The sequence below is a fragment of the Talpa europaea genome (assembly GCF_964194135.1).
Source record: "Talpa europaea genome assembly, chromosome: 5".
Lineage (NCBI taxonomy): Eukaryota > Metazoa > Chordata > Mammalia > Eulipotyphla > Talpidae > Talpa > Talpa europaea.
This window is the reverse complement of record NC_140071.1, coordinates 115,236,851-115,258,355: the sequence shown is the minus strand read 5'-3', so window position 1 is coordinate 115,258,355 and position 21,505 is coordinate 115,236,851. Positions and strand designations below refer to the sequence as shown.

The 21,505-nt window shown below is 43.0% G+C and overlaps 1 protein-coding gene across 2 annotated transcripts in view; it reads right to left on the bottom strand.

Moving 5' to 3' along the window:
• Positions 1-6,895: 6,895 nt before the first annotated feature.
• Positions 6,896-21,505, bottom strand: part of USP46 (ubiquitin specific peptidase 46) — a gene marked incomplete at both ends in the record, with an annotated part of 55,065 nt that continues 40,455 nt past the window's right edge. For both annotated transcript variants that reach the window (XM_084233644.1, XM_084233645.1), the window contains 4 exons: positions 6,896-6,997; positions 7,827-7,905; positions 10,861-11,058; positions 14,399-14,482. In XM_084233644.1, coding sequence (XP_084089770.1) covers positions 6,896-6,997; positions 7,827-7,905; positions 10,861-11,058; positions 14,399-14,482 — 463 coding nt within the window. The remainder of the gene's footprint in view (positions 6,998-7,826; positions 7,906-10,860; positions 11,059-14,398; positions 14,483-21,505) is intronic.

Sequence of the window (21,505 nt, the reverse complement as noted above, 5' to 3'; positions counted from 1 at the left end):
CACTACTGCTGAGTCTAAAGTTCTATGAGAGATCCCCGTCAGGACAACAGAAAGCACATAGAACTTGCATTTGTATATGAACTAGGGACAGGTGTGGGGTCCACAGGGGACCCTCTAAGTCTCCAGGGAAAGCACACAGATTGGGACAGGTGTTAGAGTGAGACCCAAGGTCAGAAACTGAGCAGTAATGTTAGAAGGACTACCCTCTTCTGTTTCTCCGCTGGGATTCACACCTCATTATACTCCTACATTCTATATAAATTCCTATCTGAGGGCAGATTCTGTGGTGTTTGTTCTTCATAAAAACTTCCACAGACACCTCAGATGACAGACTTTAAACACCAAGCAAATCCACAAGCATGCAGGGCACAGGTTCTTCTCCATGCCACAGCCTTCTCTCCTACTTCTGCTGAAACCTCTAAAGTGCAAGTTAGCAACTTATACTTATTGTTGTTCTCTGGGCTTTGGGATTGAGGAGGTAGAAAAAGATGCAGAAGCAACTTCTTTGCAAAGAATTTTCAAACCATTTATTCTGGGATGAGGAGAGGGAGGGGTAACTTGGAGAGGGCAATAGAATGAGCTGCTTCTTCGCATGGGCTTCATAACCCATTAAAAAAGTGTTTTTCTACGTCTCAGTTTGGGAAACAGGCAATTCTCAACCTGGAGAGAAGCTCTCTAGTGAAGAGATTTAGCTTGCTGCAGAAGGTATGAAGGCTCACTCTTACATTTTTCTGGTGTTTATTTTCAGTTGTCTCAGCACAGAATGTTCTCTCAGGCAAGGTCAATTAAGAGACTCTGAAACACAAATACAGTGGAGTTGGATCACAGGAGGAGAACTTGGTAAGATATATAGAAATGGTGGCTTCCACTATTAAATTATTTTGCTTTCTGCCAAATCTATATCTCAGTTTTCTTCTCCAAGGCCCCTACTACCTCAGAGAGGCAAGAACAAAATATGATTTCAATGAACAAGTGCCCAACCTTTCCAGGAAGGGCTCTCTGTGGAATTTCACACTGCCTTAAAACTGAAAAAATTCTCTCACAACATGAATCTGATACCCCCAAGGTTGCTAATAAATACTTTATTATGAATCTTCATGTGGGAAATGAGCACAAAATTAGGAATCCTTCCTACAAAATCTAATGTCTGACTGGTGTCTCATAACCAAAATGAAGTTTATTTTTCATTTCTCTGTAAGCTCTTAATATGTTTTGTTTGAAGCACTATTAAAACAGAGGGGAACCCAAAAATTAAAACACCAGTTGATAAGCCCATAAAATCATTAGTTCACATAGCTGAAAAATTCATGCCCTGATGGATTTTGGTTAAGTTTAGATAGTCTCTAATTATTTGGTACTAATGTAAAGAGATTGTTTAGACATTTTATTCATAAAACCCCAGTAAGACTTCTGATATTCTGGCTCTTTTTAACACAATAACTAAGAGACAAACCCTCAGGTACCTGGCTGCCACATACTGGATTCACACAGGGTTTTTAAAATTGTGTTGTCTCTAGGAGCTGAGAGCAGGCTAAGGCAACACCAAAAGCAGGCAGGAAAGGGAGTGGGACGCCCAGAAGGAGGTCCCAGAAAGAAAGGGAGTGAGTGACCTATTTTATCCTCAGTACCCATCTGCATAGTCGGAACCAGACTGAATACCAAACCATGCTGGGCATGACGAATTTTCCACACACAAGTAATTTCCACACTCTAAATTCTTTTTCCACTGACTTTCCTTTTTAAAAAAAAAAAAGATTTATTTATGCATGCAAGAGCTGGGGAGTAGGCCAGACGCGGGGCGGGGGGTGGGGGGGGACCTAGTGGGAGGGGGTGAGAGGATTCATCAGAGACAGAGTGGGGGACAGAACAGGCAGATCTACTGAAATACACTGCTGAGGGGAACAGCAGGAGAGACAGGAGAGGTCTGCTGCACCATGTGGCCAGGGGTCGAATTAGTGCAGCCCATAGCTTCATAGTACTGAGACTTAAGTCCTTTTGCCACCAGGGATGCCCTCCACTGACTTTTCTCCCAAGGCGAGAAACCTAAAGAGAGATCCTGCCTGCTTCGTCTTCCTCAAGTCCCAGCACACTGCCTAGTATAGAGCAGGTGCTAAACAATCGCTTATGAATCTTACCAGCTGAGGCACCTTTAGAGCAAGACAGAGTGGCTTGTCTTTATACTATCTCCACAATTAAATCTCCACTTGACAGATGGACAAAATGAATAGAAAATGCTTTCCCAGGGTCTTCTCTTCCCTCAGCCTTCAAGGCAGGTAAAGTGACTTTCCCAGCAGGATCTATGCCTGCTCAGTCAGGTTCAACTGAACTGCCCTAAAAAAAGACTGATGCAAAGTGGGTGACTTAGTGGCACACTGGGTTTTTATTCCCACAACTGGACCCAGGCAAATGTATTCATATGATAATCTCCTGCCCATGTACAACACCCTGAAGTGACTGGCTGGGGAGGAATATCCCAAGGATGTTAGGGAAAGGGACAGAGGAATAAAGGACACTTGCATAGACATAAAGGGCAGGAAGAGCTACCCCAGAGGGACAAGTTTGCTAAGAGAGGCCTGCAGGGTTGCAGGCAGGCAGCCTTGACAGGTCACGGGCAGGCAGGAAGGCTGCTGCCCTGCAGAGGGACAGAGTTGGTGAAAAGGGACACCTGCATAGTCACAGGTGGGCAGTGGATTGCTGCTATCTCAAGGATGTTAACAGCAATCTTGAGTCTCGAGCCTGGGAAGCCATTCCCTGAGACCACAGCATGTGGGTCCCCACCAGTCCCCCTTCTGATAGAACAGTGTAAGGAATGGTGAGCACCCAACTGGGGATCCCTAACTGTGGATCTCACAGCTGAGAAAGCAGCCCAACAGCCCAGGGCCAGGACCACACACACCTTCTGTCCTAAAACTGTCCTAAGAGCCGCGAGCTGTATCTGCGTGTCTTGTTTCAGAGCTGATGAAGGAGATTTTATAGGCAGCCACAGCTAAGCAATCGAATGGGATGTCTAATGATCTGCCCTGAATTTTTTTTTTTCATTGATCTTAATTTGCTCATCCCAAGATATAAGTTTCTGGATTAATTCAGTTAATCTTTTTCACTCAAAACAGTGGTGAATTATCTCCAGGTCACTGATTTTATCAACCTTGACAATAGCAAGTCCTTTACAGATTATAATATCAAACATTCTTTACACATCCACCACTTCAAAATTGTTTGGACCTGAATATGAGATTTGCTAATGACCCCCATTTTATTGAAAGGATTTGCATCTGTGTGTGTGTGTAACATTACTTGTATATAATTCTCTAAGAAGAGAATTCCTATTTCATTTATTTATTTTTTTTGCAAACAATTTTAGAGGCAGGGTGTTAAACTGATTGAAATTTCACAAGATTGACATTATTGCTTAAAGTGCTTGAATTGGTTACATTAAAGAAAATTAAGGTACAAATTGTTTTAAATAAAAACTAAATCTTTTTTTTTTTTTTTTTTTTTTTAGCAACAAAGTCAAATGAATGCCACACAAATACAGTAACTATTTTGGTTATACAGAAATGGAAGCCAAAAATAAATAAATGTAATACTGGAAAACAGAAATTTAATTAGGCAGGAAAGTAGGAAATAATTTTCCCGGACCCATGCCATTTACATGAGTTAATCACAATAGTGCTGATAAATGCCTTGACCATATAATAGCAAACAAGGGCAAAACATTTAGTGCACAATATTTTAATACACATGAATATACAAAGTTGATCAAAATGCAATGTTTAAAGATAAAATCCATCTGTAATAAAGCTACACTCCAATATCTAAAATAAGCCCTAAGCTCCAGTTAGAACACAGTTCATTATTAGGCATGCCCATGAAGTTAAGGGTATCCATGAAAATAAATGCATAGAGACCATTTCTGTCACTTTATTCCTATTTCATCTTAAACCCAAAGTATTATCAGGTCATAAAACCCAACATGACTGGTTTCATAGTCAAATCAACACCCATGTGTGTTGTTCCTTGGCTCCCTTCAAACCAGTTCACTTTGTGTTGCCTGGAAGGAAATGCATCAACATAACAGGACTGGATGTCCACATTTTACTGAACTGACTTCAAAATGTCATCTTAGCATACCGTATCATAACCTAGATGCTATAATAGTAAATAGCCAATAAAGCAATTATTTCTCCTCTTTTTTAAGAGTGAAAGGCTATGACTTATTTTTAAAACATCCAGCAGTTAAAAGAAATCAACAGGTCTTCTCAGGCCTGCTGGAAAATGATACACAGTCACCCTGGCCATTGGAGGGAATATTGCTGAGCCTTTGTGCTATTGCTGACCTCAGAACGGTCTTGAGTGTCTATACCTTCTCTCAGCTTTATGCAATGAGTGAGGGATGAAAAATTAAAAAGTGTTTGCATGCTACTGTGGTTACGTAAAGTAAAAAGACTGGGCGGGAAAAATGTAGCTGCCTAGTGTTTGTTTCATTTATTGGCAAGGAAGAGGGAAGAAATTATGAAATAGTTCTGAAGTTTAAAAACTTGGAGTGTTGGTGGATAAGTGCATTTTGTTCTTCCATCTTCCTTTCCTTAACCGCACAATCATTTTTAATGACTTTGCGTTATCTTCCATACTTTCTGTTAATTCTACAAGTCTATCTGTGAATACTGAATTAAACTCACCTTTTCTATGAAAAAGAAATTATTTCAGTTAAGTCACTGGGAAACACTCTTTACAGATTAAAAAAAAAAAGCCAAACACATACAAAAAAAAACCCCAAAACAAAACAAAATGTACTGAATCTATGACTTAGCATTTAGATATTACTTCTATAAGCTTCCAATTGAAACATTTTTTCCTAATAAATTAGCTTCAAGAATCATTTCAAAGATAATTTTAATAGTTTTTCTTATTAATCAGTTTGAAAATAAATTAGAGCTCAACCATCAATCAATTCTTTAAACTTTGCAACCGGTAGCCAAATATACGGGTTATATATTGTACAAACAGTTCCCTATATCAATTACCTTAAATTGGAAAGTGTTTCTCCTTAAAAACAGAATAAAGACTCACCTTCCAGGTAAGTGATTACTGTATATGACTTGTGGAAGAAAAAAAGACAAAATATTTATAAATATGTATTTGCCCTTAAACAAGGCAAGGTATAGTTTCATCACTTGTATAAAACAATAAGCTCACCCTGTTTTTGTCTTCTCCAGTGAAAAGTAAAACATTTCACTTCAAGCATGAACAAATGAGGTGTTTGCATGCTTATTTAGTTCTGAGCAATAATCAGTTCAAGATATTTCAAAGATAAGAAATCCAGTTTTCATCTAGATAAAGTGCTATGCCTTAATTGTTGCAAAATGACCACTAACATTTTCAATTTCAATTTTAGTTCACATTATGCCAAAAGTTTGCATGTTTGTTCGCTGAATTTATTAGGTAACAAGATAATATGTTCACAGTATATCATAGTGTATGGAAGTCAACTGACTTCCCACAGGAAGCCAAGATCTCCAACTCGTAGTATTTGTAGGACACCAAAAACCAGCTCAACGGCAAAACACCAAATCGACCCTTTTAATAAAAGGTACCAATACTCAAGTGATCTAATAAATACATATATAATAAAAGTGAAAAAGGTAAAAGTAACTATGGTGAGATGAGGTTCTTCCATAAAAAACTCTGTCTCGTCAAGCATTCTAGGAGTCTGAGCCAAAGAAATGCCGCCATTTTGTTTATCCCTCCACCTGCCCACTGACACTTCCTGTGAGCCACCTTCTTACCCAGCTAACTCCAATATTCCCTCTAGAGAAGGTTCCATATCAGCTCTGGGCCTTGCCAGTGCCTCGGTAAACAAACTGAAATGTTAAAAAGTGAACAGTTGTACAATGCAGCTGATGGTGGTAAAGGCGCAGTGCCTTCATTATTCCTGATAAAGAAGGATGGTGGCGCTGACCAGCTAAGGAGAGCTATGCCAGAGGTGGCCGCGTGGTGTCTTAGGCCTGCAACCACAGACTGCCAAACACCAGCAGGATTGGAAAGACACCTTGGAAAGCTTAGCAGTGCCAGATAAAGGATAAATACAACTCACACGACCCTACAGAAGAAAAGTATCACTAAAAACAGACAGCATAGAGTTATTTTCCTGAAACTTGGTTTTGGTAGAAAGATAAGAAAAGTAACTTTTCACTGTGCACTAAAGCTTCCTCCTCTTGTCTGTGCCTGCGGGGAGCCCCACACCTTCTTAGCTCCTGCAATTCTAACAGCTAGGAAGGCACAGCCCGGTGCAGACACCAGCCACCATGAACAGCTTCTCTTCACCCTGCTCCACATGGAGGATGGTTTTAGTATCGAGGTTACCCACGTTTAAACATTTTCACTTGCACAAACTTAAAGCTATAGTTGCAGCCCTAAAAGTTGAACATCTACCCAATTCTTCCATCTTCCTGTCAGAAAGAGGCAGGAAAGCTAAAAATGGGTAACAATGTTTCCAGGAACAAATTAAGGGAATGCATTGAAAGGAGACTCGGGAAGCCATTTAGGAAGTTAAGCAAAGACCCAAAACAAGACTGCAGACATTCCTAGGAAAAGTCATTCTAATTCAGCCAGATACAGCCAGTGGCACAGCATTTACCCAATCCTAAAATTAGCAACTGTTATTCATATAAATCTTACTACAATCTGATTGCAGTTAACTCTACCTCAGACTAAAATAAACCACAAGTAGTGCTGCATGTAGAAAAACACAGGGAGACAGTCAACACAGCCAGACCACTGGGACTCGGAGTAATACCGTTCGTGGGCCGCTGGGGAAGAAGGCGGTCTGCAGGGAAACCAGGTAACAGTGCTCTGAACATTTCCCCCACTTGAATTAGTCCCACAGTTCTTTAAGTTATTCTCTTGACTGATAGAATAAAATATATCCAGATTCTGAATTTTTTGATATATCTGATGTCAGGCCATAGAATTCTTCAATAGCTTGGGCATCTATTTTCTGCAATAAAAGAGAAAGAATACAACTGTTGAACATAATTACTGGGAGAAGGGAAGAAAAACTAACAGAATACACAAGAAAATGCAGTTGTAAAACACTGTTATACAACCCCAAGTGGAGATTTTCAATAGACTTGACAGAGGGATATCATTATTATATAAATTGCAAATCACTGAGAAAGGAGGAAATCTATTAGCAACCATATGTGAGCCTTCTTTGAAGCAGCCAGGGCTTCTGTCTCTCAAATGTTAAGTTGGGGGATCTTGGGAATAACCTTAATTCACTGGGACCAACTGTGCACTTCAGAGTTCATTCCCTATAGTGTTACTCTCGTGAGCTAAAACAAACTAAGTTTCTGAATATGGAATTCACTTGAGCTAATATTACTTTACAACAAAATCAACAAATAGGATGTTCTAGTATATAATATAAAGATTTTCAGGCCCAACAAACTGAAAAACATTTTTAAAAACTATCAATACAAGAAAATTTTGGTTTAATGAAAGAATCCTAATGCGACTTTGAAGTTTATTTGGTCTGTACCAGTGAAGTCCTGGTAGGAAGCAGGACTTACATTAAATGGGACTTAGGGTAACACAGAGACCCCATGTCTATGGCTGCTCGGTGAACTGAATGAGTCTCCAATTGCATCACACCTCTCTCACCAGGGAAAATGCAGAATTTCATTTTGGTGGAATATAAGTTTTTTAAGCCTGAAAGTGGCCTGTTTTATGAAATGTGCATGCAAGCACACACGTACATACGCACACGCACACACACACACCCCGACTGTGCCCTATCCCTACCCTAGAATAATCTGCATACCAACCTCTACAATGTCATCATCAAACAAAAGCCAGAAGCCATGACTTTTCACAATAGTAATATAATGCCCGCGGTTAGGACCACTGGAAAAGAACAAACAAAAGAAAGTTACCAAGTTAACATTCAGTTCCTTATAAACCTCCACATTGATTCACTTGGAAAAAATAGGGGAAGGAAACACTCCCCGCTTGTATCTCTGTCCACACTGGTGCAGCCACAAGGCTATGGGGGAACACCAGATGGGGAGCAACGCTGGGCCTGAGGATGAAGAAGACATCTGCCTTCTGTGGACTTACAATCCGGTGGGGAAAACAGACATACAAATTCGGCGACTATCAATCGTCTGCCTGCTCTGTGCCAGACTCTACTCTGGCTGTCAGAAAAGTAGAGGACAAACCAAGTCCCCACTTTCACGGGTCTGGGGTCAGAGCGGCAATAACTGACCGAAAACACAAATAATGCTCGAGGAGTACTGAGTGCCGTGAAGAACAAAGCAGCATCCGCACAGCGGATGGAGGGAAGGGACTATTCCACGCAGTGGTGAAAGAGGCCTGTCTGATCATTTGGGCGACGAAGTGTGGGGGAGTCTGTGACTATATGAGGGAAGTCTAGGAACAGGGAGAGCAGATGCCAAGGTCTGGGGAGGACAGCGGGGGAGGAAGCCTTGGCATGTTCACTGAACTGCAAAGGAGTCCCCTGGTGGGTCAGGGGGATGGGGGCCTGAGGTGGGGGGGATTGGGGTGTCATGGTTAAAATTTTGAACTTTTTGGAAGCCAGAGAGATTCTGAGGAATTTTAAAGAGCAACTGATATGATGCAAGTTTCAGAAAGCTGTTCAACCATAATGCAGAATATCCATGCTAAAATAAAAAGGTATATATTCTGCAATGTGGGGAAAATAACTGAACTGTTACATTTGTCCAGCTGAGGGGGGTGCATCCTAAACCTAGAGTCTTGTTCTGTATTTTTCAATGTACCATTAAAACTGCAAGGCTGGATTTCTCAGTTTGCTTTCTTCAAACACAGATGACCCATGAGACCTGTTCCTGCCTGTCGGCAACCTCACCCACACACACGTTGCCCTCCCTGTGCGCTCGGCTCACTAGCCTCCTCTCTGGACACACATCACCCTTCACACCGTGGGCTCTGCGCCAGCTGCAACTCTGCCTGAAATGATCCCACCCCAAAGTCTGCATTCTTGGTCCATTTCATCCTTGGGGTGTCAGCTCAAACGTCACCTGAGTAGACACCTCTTTGTGGCTCATTTTACTTGAAGATGCACCACCTCCACCCAACGTTGCCCTGCTCACTTCTCACAGCACTCATCAAAACCATAACTTATTTTGCAGTGGCCTGTTTGTTCTGGGTGGTGACTGGCTGGTATTTTCACTTGTCTGTGTCTCCCACTAGATCCTCAGCTTCCAGACGGCAGGCCCTGTGTACCTTGTCCACTGCTGTACCTTCAGGTGGTGGCATGAAACCCAGGAAACAAGGGTTCAAAAAGCACCTGTCATGGAAATCAACGAATGAGGCTGTGCACTTGCTGCAGCCATGGCCTGGAGGGGAAGGGCTCAGCATCCCAGCCTCCATGCTTCCAGTTGAGTCTCCTGATCCCCAAAGACAGGCCAGGCGTGTTCTGTATGCTAAGAACAATCCTACCTCTGGCAGGGAGGAATCTAAAGAATCCTAGTTAGTGGCATGCGTGCCTCGGCAACAAATCATCCTTACTGCGGGGCTGCTTGGGTCTTGGAGCCCCCAATTTTGGTACAGAATCCAACATCCTACTCATCCCCTACTTTCCCTAAATGGGTCTCAGCCCCTGCCCACACCAGCGCTTCCAGCGATCAGAGAACCACACTGAAAACTAGTGCATACCCACAAATCAGAGTGCTCCGTTTCCCTGTCATCTGTCCACACTGCCTCTCTGTCCATCATGGCCTACATGACCCCAGGTACCAGGCCGCTGCCTGCCAAGACCCCCTTCCACTCCTGCCACAAGGGTCTGTGTGCACAGCTAATTTCCCCATCACTGAACCCTGTGCCATTAAAAGACTTACTGTTAGAACTATCTCCAGGGAAAACACTGGTTTTTAACTGGCCAAGAAATAAATCCTATTGAGAATGTTAAGAAAATATCCGTGGCCTAATGTAACTCTGCATGGGTGAAAATATGAGGTGCTTCAGATGTAAAGTTACAATTTCAGATAGCATCCAGTCCAGCTCAGGGGGAGAATTTAATCCCTCCCTACGCTGGAACCTCACATCCTCACAATCCCTCCTGGCAAGCAGAGGAAGGCTCCGGCTTTGCAACATGTCCCCATCTAGAACCGGTGGTGTTGGGGGTGGGGGGCAGGGAGGCTGCATCTGCTGCACACAGGACAAGCCCCATCCAGTGGAGCGAAGGGGAACCACCAGGTGAAGGTGCCATGCACTTTCCATTTTTATTACAAATAATGGAACAAAAGTATTTGCTCAAAGGATTTTCAACAAAATGCTTCCTCATAATGTCGCGGGGTCTTCTCTCTTTCCCTTCTAACTGTGTGCTTACTACACTGTTGGGGAAAGAGGGAAAATTACATAAAGAACATTTTAGAGCATATTTTTAATCACTTGAAATGCCAAAAAAATTCTTAAATTGATCTACTGCTTCTCTTCTCTAGTCACATGCCTTAAAATACTCTGGAGATCTCACTCTATATGTGACCTAGCTTTTTGAAAAGTAAAATCATAGCATTAGCATTTAATTCTCCATGTCATTTCAAATTCCTCCTAAGTTTCATCTCTAATCAATGCAGATTTATTAAATTATTTACCTTATGACAGAGCATTTTGATTATCATTATAGAATGTATTTTATGTGTGGAGGTAGGTGTGTTTGCATTTACTTTTGAGATGATAAATGAACAAGAGCTTGGAAGAGATTTCCAAAAGCACTGTTATTATGGAGTCTCATGGCCCAGGAAGCATACAACTAGGTCTTTTTGAGCACTAGGGCAACCTTCACACTTCTCCTAAGCACCTGCCCCCCACCCCCCTTACCTGCCACAATGAACCACCACTGCAACCAGGTCGTACATGCGGTCCAGGTTCACTGCATCACTGGAGGTGTTGAAGAGCCGGAGTTCCAGCGGGAAGACCACCCGGTAAGAGAGCTTGGTGTACCTGTGGAGCTGCTCCATGTACTTGAATCGCTTTAGGTGCAGGGCCAAAATCATGGGCAGCTTTTTTACTCTCATCCTAAGGAACCATGAAATAGAAAATCAGTAGAACCACACCTGTGAGCAGAAGAACAAATACTGTTGCCTGCACAAGTGAAGAGCAGGAAGAGTCTAACAAATAAACCACCACTCTTGAGAATAAAAGTATGTTCACTTATGTAGAGCTAACTTATTCTTTATCTTCAGCTAACTGGAGCAAGCCAGCCAGACACAAATGCAACAGTGAGTCTCCAGTCAAAGGAGACATCCCAGAATATTTATGCCAGTAAAAAGATGCTATACAATTGCTTTCTGCCATGTCCTCTGCCTCCCAAGAAGGACTGGTGTTCGGACAATCCTGAGATAATGGAGAAGAGAGGTGGAAGCTTTTGAGAAAAGAAGTTGGAAGGAGAACAAGCAGATGGGATCTGGACCCACAGGTTCTGAGGACCTGCAAGGATGTCCAGACAAGGCACTGCTGGCCATCAGGAAGCCCAGGAGGCTCACTCTCACTCCTTACTCGTGTGCTCTTGGGCAAGTCATTCCCTTCTCTGGCAGTTTCCTCATTTATAAAATGCAGGGGTTGGCTTAGAGATATATATCCTAAACTGGGTTCAGTGGAGCACTGGATGTGTTAGTAGGTGTGGCGTTTCTGTGGTTATGTTTTGAGAACACTGCTTTGTTTTCTGAAGCTCCTCACGACACATTAACATACTTATCTGAGAAATCCCACAGTAAAGGAAGTGTTCTCTTTTGTTTGATGCAGCTTTTCCCAAACTTACATCAACACAGAAAGCTCTTTTCACTAGATCACTGTTAACAATATTCCATAAATCACAAGGACTCCAGATAATGTGGATAACTCTGCTAGAATAGAGGGTCTCCAATTACCACCCAGGACCCCCATTCTAGGAATGTCCTGAATGTCCTTTGAGTATCAATGCTGCTCAGCTTGTCCACATTCTCTGTGCATATTATTTGAAAAGAACAACATTTAGGAGAGTTTACTCCAAAATCAGAGGTAAAACCCTGTTCATAAAAACAATCAAAATAACATCAGCAGAAATACAAGATTCATGGGGCACCCTAAATGCTATAGGAACACACCACATCTTAACACATGGAATCTACCAGGCTTTTTACTGTATAAAACACCCTCAGGCCACACAGGGAGACCGAGCTGGCCATCGGTGGACTTAGATTGTAAGGACTGGAGGCACAGGTGATGGAAGAGACCTACCTCCCACCGCAATGCCTATCTCCTACAGCGACTAACCTTTTATAAGTTTTGATGCCACAGGGAGGGATGTGCATGTCTAGAGGTGAAAGGCTGGGAGGTTGATCAGAGAAATGATACCAACCTCAACTGTAGATGCCTAAGGTCTGCAGACAGCAGTAATGAGCGTCTGTGAGTTACCTTGAATGTTCCATGACTCTTGTCAGGGTGCATTTAACTCACAGTAAGACTGCACTGTGATTAAAGTATCAAGTTTCGTGGTTTCTGGGGTTGGATAACAGGGAATCACTGGATATTTAAGATAGTCCAAGAGCTGTACATGGCTAGTGCTGATAAAAAGATGGGCAGCCTTAGGCCCCCATCTCAATTCAGAATGTGATGACTTTATTACCTATCCATCTACCGCCACTGTGCTACTGATTTTCTCATGATTCCTTATGAAACGATGAATATTTTAAACTTATGTCTCCAGAAAAGAAGTACCAATACTCAGGCAATACTAACAATATTACTGAATGTCTAGTATGAGTTATGTATTATGCCAAGACCTTTTTGTAATTTGTCTTTAAATCCCATCCCAAAAGGACAGCAATTGTATTTGATCACTACTTGTTTTTCTCAGTATACTATCTGGTATAGAGTAACACTCAGTAAGTACTGTGGAATGAAGGAATGAACAAATGTGCATATAATCAGACAAATGGACAACTCTCCTAGTTTTACCTTGAGGAAGGTATCTGACTCCCCAAAGTGACATGGCTATATGCACATGGAAGTGGGATTCAAAATCAGATCTGTCCTCCCTGCTAATTAGGGACCATATTTGCCATCATAATCTGACAAGGGGTTAATATCCAAAAATATAAAGAACTAAAACTTAGCAAAAAACCACCCTATTAAAAATGGGCAGGTGCTCTGAGCAGACACTTTCTCCAAAGAAGACATATACCTGGAAAGTTGTTCATCATCTGTTATTATTAGGAAAATGAAAATTGAAACCATAGAGATGTCACTTCACATCTGTGAGAACAGCGATTATCCAAAGACAAGAAACAAGTGTGGGGGAGGATGTGGAGAGAAGCGAACTCTTGTACACTACTAGTGGGAATGTAAACTGGTATAGTCACAATGGAAGGCAGTGTGGAAATTCCTCAAAAAATTAAAAATAGAAATTTCATATGAACCATTTATCCCACCTCTGGGTGCTCACTGAAAAATATACAAACACTAATTTGAAGAGATGTATGTATGCCCAAGTTTATTGCAGCACATTAAAATAGCCAAAAACTGGAAATAACCTAAGTACCCACTGGTTGATGAATGGATAAAGATGTGGTGTATATACACAATGGAATACTATTCAGCTCTGTATAACAAATAAAAATGAAATATGCCATTTGCAACAATGTGGATAGGCCTAGAGGGGGTCGCGCTTGGTGAAATAAGTCATATGGAGAAAGACAAGCACCCTATGATTTCACGCCTTTGTGGTACATAGAGACACCAAACAATTGAACTAAATAAGACAAAAATCACCTTTTTGGCTTTAAGACCAAATCAGTGGTTACCAGAAGGGGATGGGGGTAAAATCAGGTAAAAGGCGTCAATTTATCCACGTGAGGTGGGTAAAATCAGGTAAAAGGTGTCAACTGTCCAGTAAAGGGCAGAACTGAACTTTGAGTGATGAACTTAACACAGTTCACACCGTGCTGACAGACTGAAATTGACATGATGCTATAATACAATGTTATGTCAATAAAAAAATTTTATCATTAAAAATAGAGTGAATTAGGGCCTCCCCGGTGGCGCAGCAGTTGAGCGCTGGGTTGTGAAGCTGCCCGCAGCCTCTGCAATGCCAGTTCGATCCCCGGCCGCTGGGCGAGGGTCCCACATGGCGCGCAGATCTCTCCTGCCGTCCACTGCTCCCCTCAGCAGTGTACTTTGTCAGTCTGCCTGTTCTGTTCACCGCTCTGGCTCTGGTGAATTCTCTTACCCTCCTGTGCTTCTGACTGTACCCAGCACTTGCATGCATGCATGCATAAATAAATAAATAATGGAGTGAATTTAAAAAAAAAAACAGATCTGCCGGGCATTAAGGCCTGGTTGTTTCTCAACACACAAAGCCAGATGAGCGTATACGCACCTTTTCTGGGCCTCCTGTTTGCTGCAGCAGGTTTCACAATAATATTTCTGTTCACTACACAGAGTTTCTGTGTTGCTGAAGTCTCTGCAGAGGAAAATATTTTCATCTTTTAAAAAGTCCAAAATGTTCTTGCTATTCCCTATTGGAAACCCTCTATTACCTGTAGATAGGCTCAGTTTATGATGTGGGGAAAGAAGAAATGACAACAGATCCTTCATATGAGTGGGTACCACACGGCCATTACAGCGCGTCTAGTGGATGGGGCCCTGATTTCACCACAAGAGATTTTCAAGTGTGGTTTTATTTAATGGGGCACAAGTAAATAAGAAATCAGGGCTTCCAAAGGCTTCAGTAAAATCTCAGAGTTTAACAGAGAATACCAGTAAAGTGAAGACTGAAAATGATGGCAGAAAATACTAACCACAGCAAAAAAGAAAAACTCAACATGACACTAGAAAAGTTGGGTCCAAAAAAAGGCAACCACATAAAAGGCAAAATGACGTTATTGAGCAGTTAATGAAAAGCAGTATGTCTCAGGTGGACCAGCTTTTCAAACAGCACAAAAATAAAGACGGTAAGATTTAAAGCAATTACAAGTGCTCTTATAGAAAACTAATAAAGTCCCAAATTATCAACACATGATTGCCTCCGACCAAGCCCCTGCCAATGCCCCCGCCTTCTCACACCCCGCAAGGTAAGAACTTTGGCCTGATTTCTTTTGAGAGCAAATGCCATTGAGTTTGTTATAGCCGTATTCACTTCCTCATGATGTTTTACTGTACTACTTATAGTTTTCATTTTTTAAATGTCATGGCTTTTCATTCTTTTCTGGTCATTGAGATTCTATTTAACATTCCTGTGGTATTGCTTCCCAGGCTGAAAAGAACATCCAGGATATAATAATACCCTCAGAGTCTTGAAAATGTCTGTGACATTTCCTTCTTCATAAGGAGTGTCCTAACACCAAAATGATCAGATTTTATTAAATGGAAAATGTTATTTACATGGCATTAGAGACTCAACTGCTTCAGCTGAGCTTATCCAAAGGAAACACAGATCGTTCACTCATTAAATCCCCGAACATCTAGGGACACACTCTGGACAGGGTGCTGGATTCCCGGTGAGCACCTGCCCTCCAGCAGCCCACAGTTTACAGAGCCACACAAATGAATTCACAGCATCAAGCACTCAGTGCAGGGTAAACAAACCGTCTCACACAAGCCCTTTGCAAAGCCTAAAGCCCCCACATAGTTGCTCAATGCAGGTAAGCCTACAACCCAAATGCTAGCCAAGACCACCAGTCCTGAGGTCAGGAGCATTCTCCAACCCCCTCCTCCCACCCGCTGCCTTCACTCTGTCCCAGCCTCTCTCCCCACACCCCTCCCTCCTGAAGGCCTGCTATTTTCTTCACATTGGCAGCTCCTTTCCAGATGCCTCCATGGCTGGCTCCACTTGTTTCGAGCTCAGCCTAAAGGTCATCTCTTCACAGAGGGTTTCCCTGGTCACTCTCTTGAACCCACCCAGCCTCTTTCCCATACCTGTCTCATTTCCTTCCGAGCACTTATTCCTAACTGAAATCATCCCACTTATTGGAAGTCTTGCCTCCCCTCCATGAAGGCTGAGACCTGTCTCACCCCCTGCCGTGCCCCAGCACCAAGCACAGGCCCGCCTGAGCGAGAAGGGCACTCAAACACTCAACACATTTCTTGTCTGAACAAATGAAGCAGAGCATGTGCATAAAGTCCAGGGGAAGCAAAGAGAAATGGAAAATGAACCTGGAGCAGCGCAACTCAGGTTCTCAAAGAGGGCAAGTATGGCAGGTGGATGAGAGTCAAGGGATCCAGACAGCGAGAATGTGAAGCACAGGTATGTGGAGATGGGGTGGAGATGCAGTGTTCCCGAGATGCTGCCTCAGACCCTCGGAGTCTCAGTGACTGGTCTCAGCCAGACAAAGTGCTTTTTAGAAATACCTCTTCTGGCAGCACAGGAGAAAGAGCTAGAAGGGTTTAAGAGAAGGCAAGGCAACAACTGAGAAGGTGATTTCACTCAACCTTCAGATTTCAAGTACTGAGTACGTAATACAGCTCCACCTCAGCTGAATGCCCCCTGACACATCAATGGAATAACTGACATGAAATTTTTTCCTGGCCTGCACAGGAATTATTCAGGCAGAATGGGGAAACTTAAAAAAGCAAAGATTCACATCCTTGGTGTGGCTACTGTCGTGGTGGGAAGGCACGGAGCAGGATCTCTATGATCCACGCAGATGGGGTAAGGAGAGTCCTGGTGCTGGGGGGCCGGAAGGCTGGCAGGCCTCCCAGCCCCCAGCAAGTCTTCACTCTTACTGGGCTCTCCGGCCTTCTCTCGTGGCCTCTGCTTCTCTGCTGCTGGTTCTTTCGCTCTGCTGTTCTGCTTTTTTTGCTCTTTCTCCTTCTGGTCGCTCTGCTCGCTCTTCCCTCCCGCTGGCATCCCTGTGATGCCACTCTTGTAAGCCCAAGCTCTCAGCCCAGGTGTACCCACTTACGTATGCCCACACCCCACTCCAGGTGCCCGCCGTCAGGCATGCATTCAGGACCGCAGGGTTCCGTCATCAATCCTAATGGCGGGAGGGCAGAAAAGCCCGATACCTTTTTTACCTTACCCTACACTACCCAGACAAACCTCTGTGTCCAGCTAAAAAGTCAGAACAACCGAGGCAAATACAGCAGTGACAAAGGAACTGGACATTTTCTATTCACCCTTATTTAATAAAAAAAAATTTTCCAATTATTTATAAACCCAGATAGGTAGGAAAATAGCAGAAGTTAGTGCCCAATTTAAAGCCGAGTTATAAATAACCACCATCCTGCCCAGCTGGCCGGAAGCCACCACCGCGAGAAGCAGGGTGGTGAATTCAGGGTGTCTGTGAGTGGAGACTTAGGAAATCAGCCTGCATTTGTGAAAGGGGGTGGTGACCCCAGCAGGAAAAGATGAGGGAGAGCAGGACTGCCAGCTGAAGGCTGTACAGTTGCTGGAACAAAAGCAGGCAACAAAGGCGGAGACAATATTCAGAGAAAAAGTCAAAGTGAAGGGGCCAGGAGAGGAGTCTTTCCGACACCTGGGATTAACTGCCAAAGCACAGAGCAGCTGTTGGGGAAGCACAAAACTTTCTGCAGCTCTTTAAATAGTCCCAGATGCTATAATATGGTCAAAAGATGGAAAGAGATCTCAAGAGAAATACTTGCCTTTATAAGAGAAACTCTAAAAGCTTATGGAAATGTATACCAGAAAAACTGAAAGAGTGGAGAAAGATTATGTGCCCAGAAAGGAAGGCTATCTATTATAACAGCTATCATGTCCAAGTTAATTAATGCCTATATTTGACAAACTTTTGATTAAAATCCTAACTTTTTCACTCAACACGGTAATTCAAAATTTGACTGGGAAAAAAATTCTCATGCAATGCTTTCCGATAGTTTTCATGTTATGACTCACATAGAAAATGACTCCAGGTGAGAAGGGAGCTGGGGTTAACCAATGTGGCTGCACCTGTGGGAGCCACAGCTGGCAGCTCCTGGCTCTGGCCAGCCTCCCAGGAGTGGAGGACGCAACACATACCTGTAACCTACTTCACCTGGCACAACATGTGGGGACACTTTCTTCTAGAGGCCTGTGTTCACTGGATTTACCTGGAAAGCTTTAGAAACTTTAAAAACAATCTCAATGCTTAATCCTCTACCAATCAGTTACAGCAGACACTCTCCAGGTAGAAGCCAGACATTAATGTTTGAGAGGGTGGTTCCAGTGCATTCCCAGGTCTGACAGCCACAGTTCCCAAAGCTGTGCAATCACTAACAAACATGCATTTGAATCACCTGGAGCTCTCGTCAAAATGCATATTCTCACTGATTTCATTCTTCGGAGTCTCCATTTCTGGCCAACAAAGGTGCTAAGTCCACAGACAGCTGTTTGAGTGTAAAAATCTAAAACTGTGATTCTCAAACTTTGCTGGTTATCAGAATCACCCAGAAAATTAAAATGGAAGGCCCAAGCTGACTGAGGTTGAATATGACATGGGCCTTTACTTTTGCCAACCTCCCTGGGTGATTCTGACACACAGTAAAGTTTGAAAATCACGGATTAGAGTATTAAAGAAGATTTTTAAAAGGAAATTCACAAGACAGACTTACGTGTCAGACACTGGAAAATTTGAATACTGATAATACCAAAGCACAGGTCAGAGAAACTAATATACAGGCATGGGACAATGGATGGATGTGAGTGGACTTAATCTAATAAAGAAGTTTCCCAAAATAAGTAAAGAGGAATTTTTTTGTAAAAGAGTAATTTTGAAAATAGAGGCTTTAGAGAATGAAAGAGCACTTTCCTCCTAACACTGAGCTGACCTCAGCACTGGGAAAACGGGAATTTACACAAAAGGCAGGCAGAGGGAGAGAAAAGTAGTTTCAGAACATGGCGCCCTTGAGGATAAAAGTAAGTGCCAGTGAAGGAGCCACAAGGAGGGACTAAGGCATTGAAATAGAAGACAAAAAAATACCAAAAAGGCATGGAAGGATAATTAACAGAAACTTCACGTATTTTAAGTTTTTGCCCGAGGCCACCCTTGAACCTTTCAAAAGGGAAAAAAACATTCTCAGTATCCTCCTGTGATACAGATGGCTTACCTTGCGGAAGACACAGTACTTAGGTGTGAGTATCAACTTACAGCTCAGCTACAATGTGGATTTAATGGCTCTAGACCTGTATCCTGCTTAACCACTACTTATATCATCATTTCCCTGGGACAAAAGTTCAGCAAAACCACAGTGTAAGTGATCACCAAAAGCCCTTCTAGAAGGAGGTGGCTGAGATCTTAGATTCAAATCCAGCTTGATTTTTGTCTTTTAGAGTCATCAAAGCAAATGTAATTTAAAAACATCCCCTCAGAAAAGATATGTAGAGACCTGATGTTAAGGAAGGAAATTCATAATTCTAATTTTAAAAACAAACCCAAGAAAGTCAGCCAAATTAAACCATGAAAGGAGACAAGATCTTGATCATTCCATCTCTTTTGTCTCAGCTAGGAAAAGCTAATGAACCAGCTGGCATCATTTATTCCCTGGGTCTTTCTCTGCACTTCCTTCTTTTGGGACAAGCTGGAAAGCTGCCACCCCCACCACAGAATTCTCAGGAGTGAATGACAACACCTGGCAGGCTTCCTTTTCTACTGGGGAGATGAGATCCCAGGCATATGTGAGGGCGGGTGGAGCTAGGCAGTCAAGATCCAGTTTAAGAGTGATGTAAAATGGGGGTGGGGCAGTCTTCAGGAGCACCAGCCTCGATGGTCCAATCAGATGAGAAGTTCGTGTTGAAAAGACATTCTGCAGCTCTTTCACGCTCACCCATCCCAGTTTTCATATTCCATATGCCACAAGCCTGCCTTCAATAGGTGCATGGCCTATGTACCTACACATATAGACACGGAGATATACATCATTTCTCCAGGGGGAAAAAAAAGGGAAACATAAATCTTGTTATAACAGGGTACCCCAAACTAACCAGTTAATCCTTTATCAGGTTGGCCTCAAAGCTCCTGCTACTATCATTTGCCCTAACAGCTCAGGAATTCCCTGGAAGGGAAAGGGAAGCTGTCAACTTCCTAACTCCAAATTCCTTCTAACTCCCTCACTCAGGAAGGGGAGTGGCAAGGAATAAGTTCTTCTCATTCCCCGTGGCTAACGCTGGCACAATCTTTTTCACTCCCTGTGATCATAAAAGGATTAAAACTGGCTCTTCTTTTCACAGGAATATTAAGAACCTATGCCATAGCTGAACTATTCACAAACAAAAGGGGCCATTGAGCCTACAAAAACACTTTGCAAACAAAGACATAATCAACGTGTTCTAGACACCTGGACCTAACACATTTGGGCATAAGGACTGATGTGCCTGTCCCCAGGAAGTGCTGAGGTAGCTATCAGCACAGAGCTGTGAGAGGGAGGGCTCCAGCTCCTAGAAAGACATTGGGGCAGTTAGCCCCCTGTCCCCCTGGCTCACACATGCATGGCACACAGATGAACCAAGCAGCCTTTCAACGCTGGTGCTGGTGCCTTTGCCCTGAAAGATAATTTCCTAGCAGTCAAGCACCACAGCATGTCCCTTTAATCTATTCTTCTAAAAGGTGCTCAGTAACATGAATTCTTGAAGGACAATTTTGTCACCCTGATTCCTACTAATAAAAATCAACAGTGCTTTGTTATGACCCTATAAAATATGTCTGAGCTGGGGTAACCTATACAGTGGCAGGAACACCTGACTAACCACTTGGCTATAACAACATCCCCACTACGAGGCACTCTCCTGACCCTGTCAACTGTCCTTCAAAGCCCTAATCATTGCCTCTAATTCTCACTAGAATGTAAGTGCTGAGAGAGCAGAGGACAGTGCTGCCTTCACCCCAGGGTCAGGAACAGGACTGGGCCACCTAAGAATCACTCCCGACCTCCTGGTGGGAGAAGTGAGGAGGCAGAAGGAGAATCATGTCTTCATATCAACTTGGAACACAGTTCACTATACAAGTCAACACATAACACAGTAATGTTCCATCCCCTCAACCCTAACAAGGGGGAGCGTCTTTCTCTCTATGACCTCCAGAGAATGCTGAAAATGGAGGGAAAGGCAACCCTTCATGACATCAGCTCACTGCCTAATTTTAAAATAACAGATTAGTTTAGAAAAAGAAAGTACTGGTACATATCATTTACTCACTTAAATTGTATGATTGTGTGTGTGTGTGTGTGTGTGTGTGTTACACTTTTGATCATGTAAGCAAAAGTATAGATTTATATTAAACATTAAACTTATTTTTAGTGCCTCCCCGGTGGCGCAGCAGTTGAGCGCTGGGCTGCGAAGCTGCTTGCAGCCTCTGCAGTGCTGGTTCGATCCCCAGCCTCCAGGGAGGGTCCCACATGGCGCGCAGACCTCTCCTGCCACCCACTGCTCCCCTCAGCAGTGTACTTCGGTCCTTCTGCCTGCTCTGCTCCCTGCTCTGGCTCTGGTGAATTCTTTCCCCCTCCCGCGCTTCTGACTGTACCCAATGCTTGTATAAATAAATAAATCTTAAAAAAA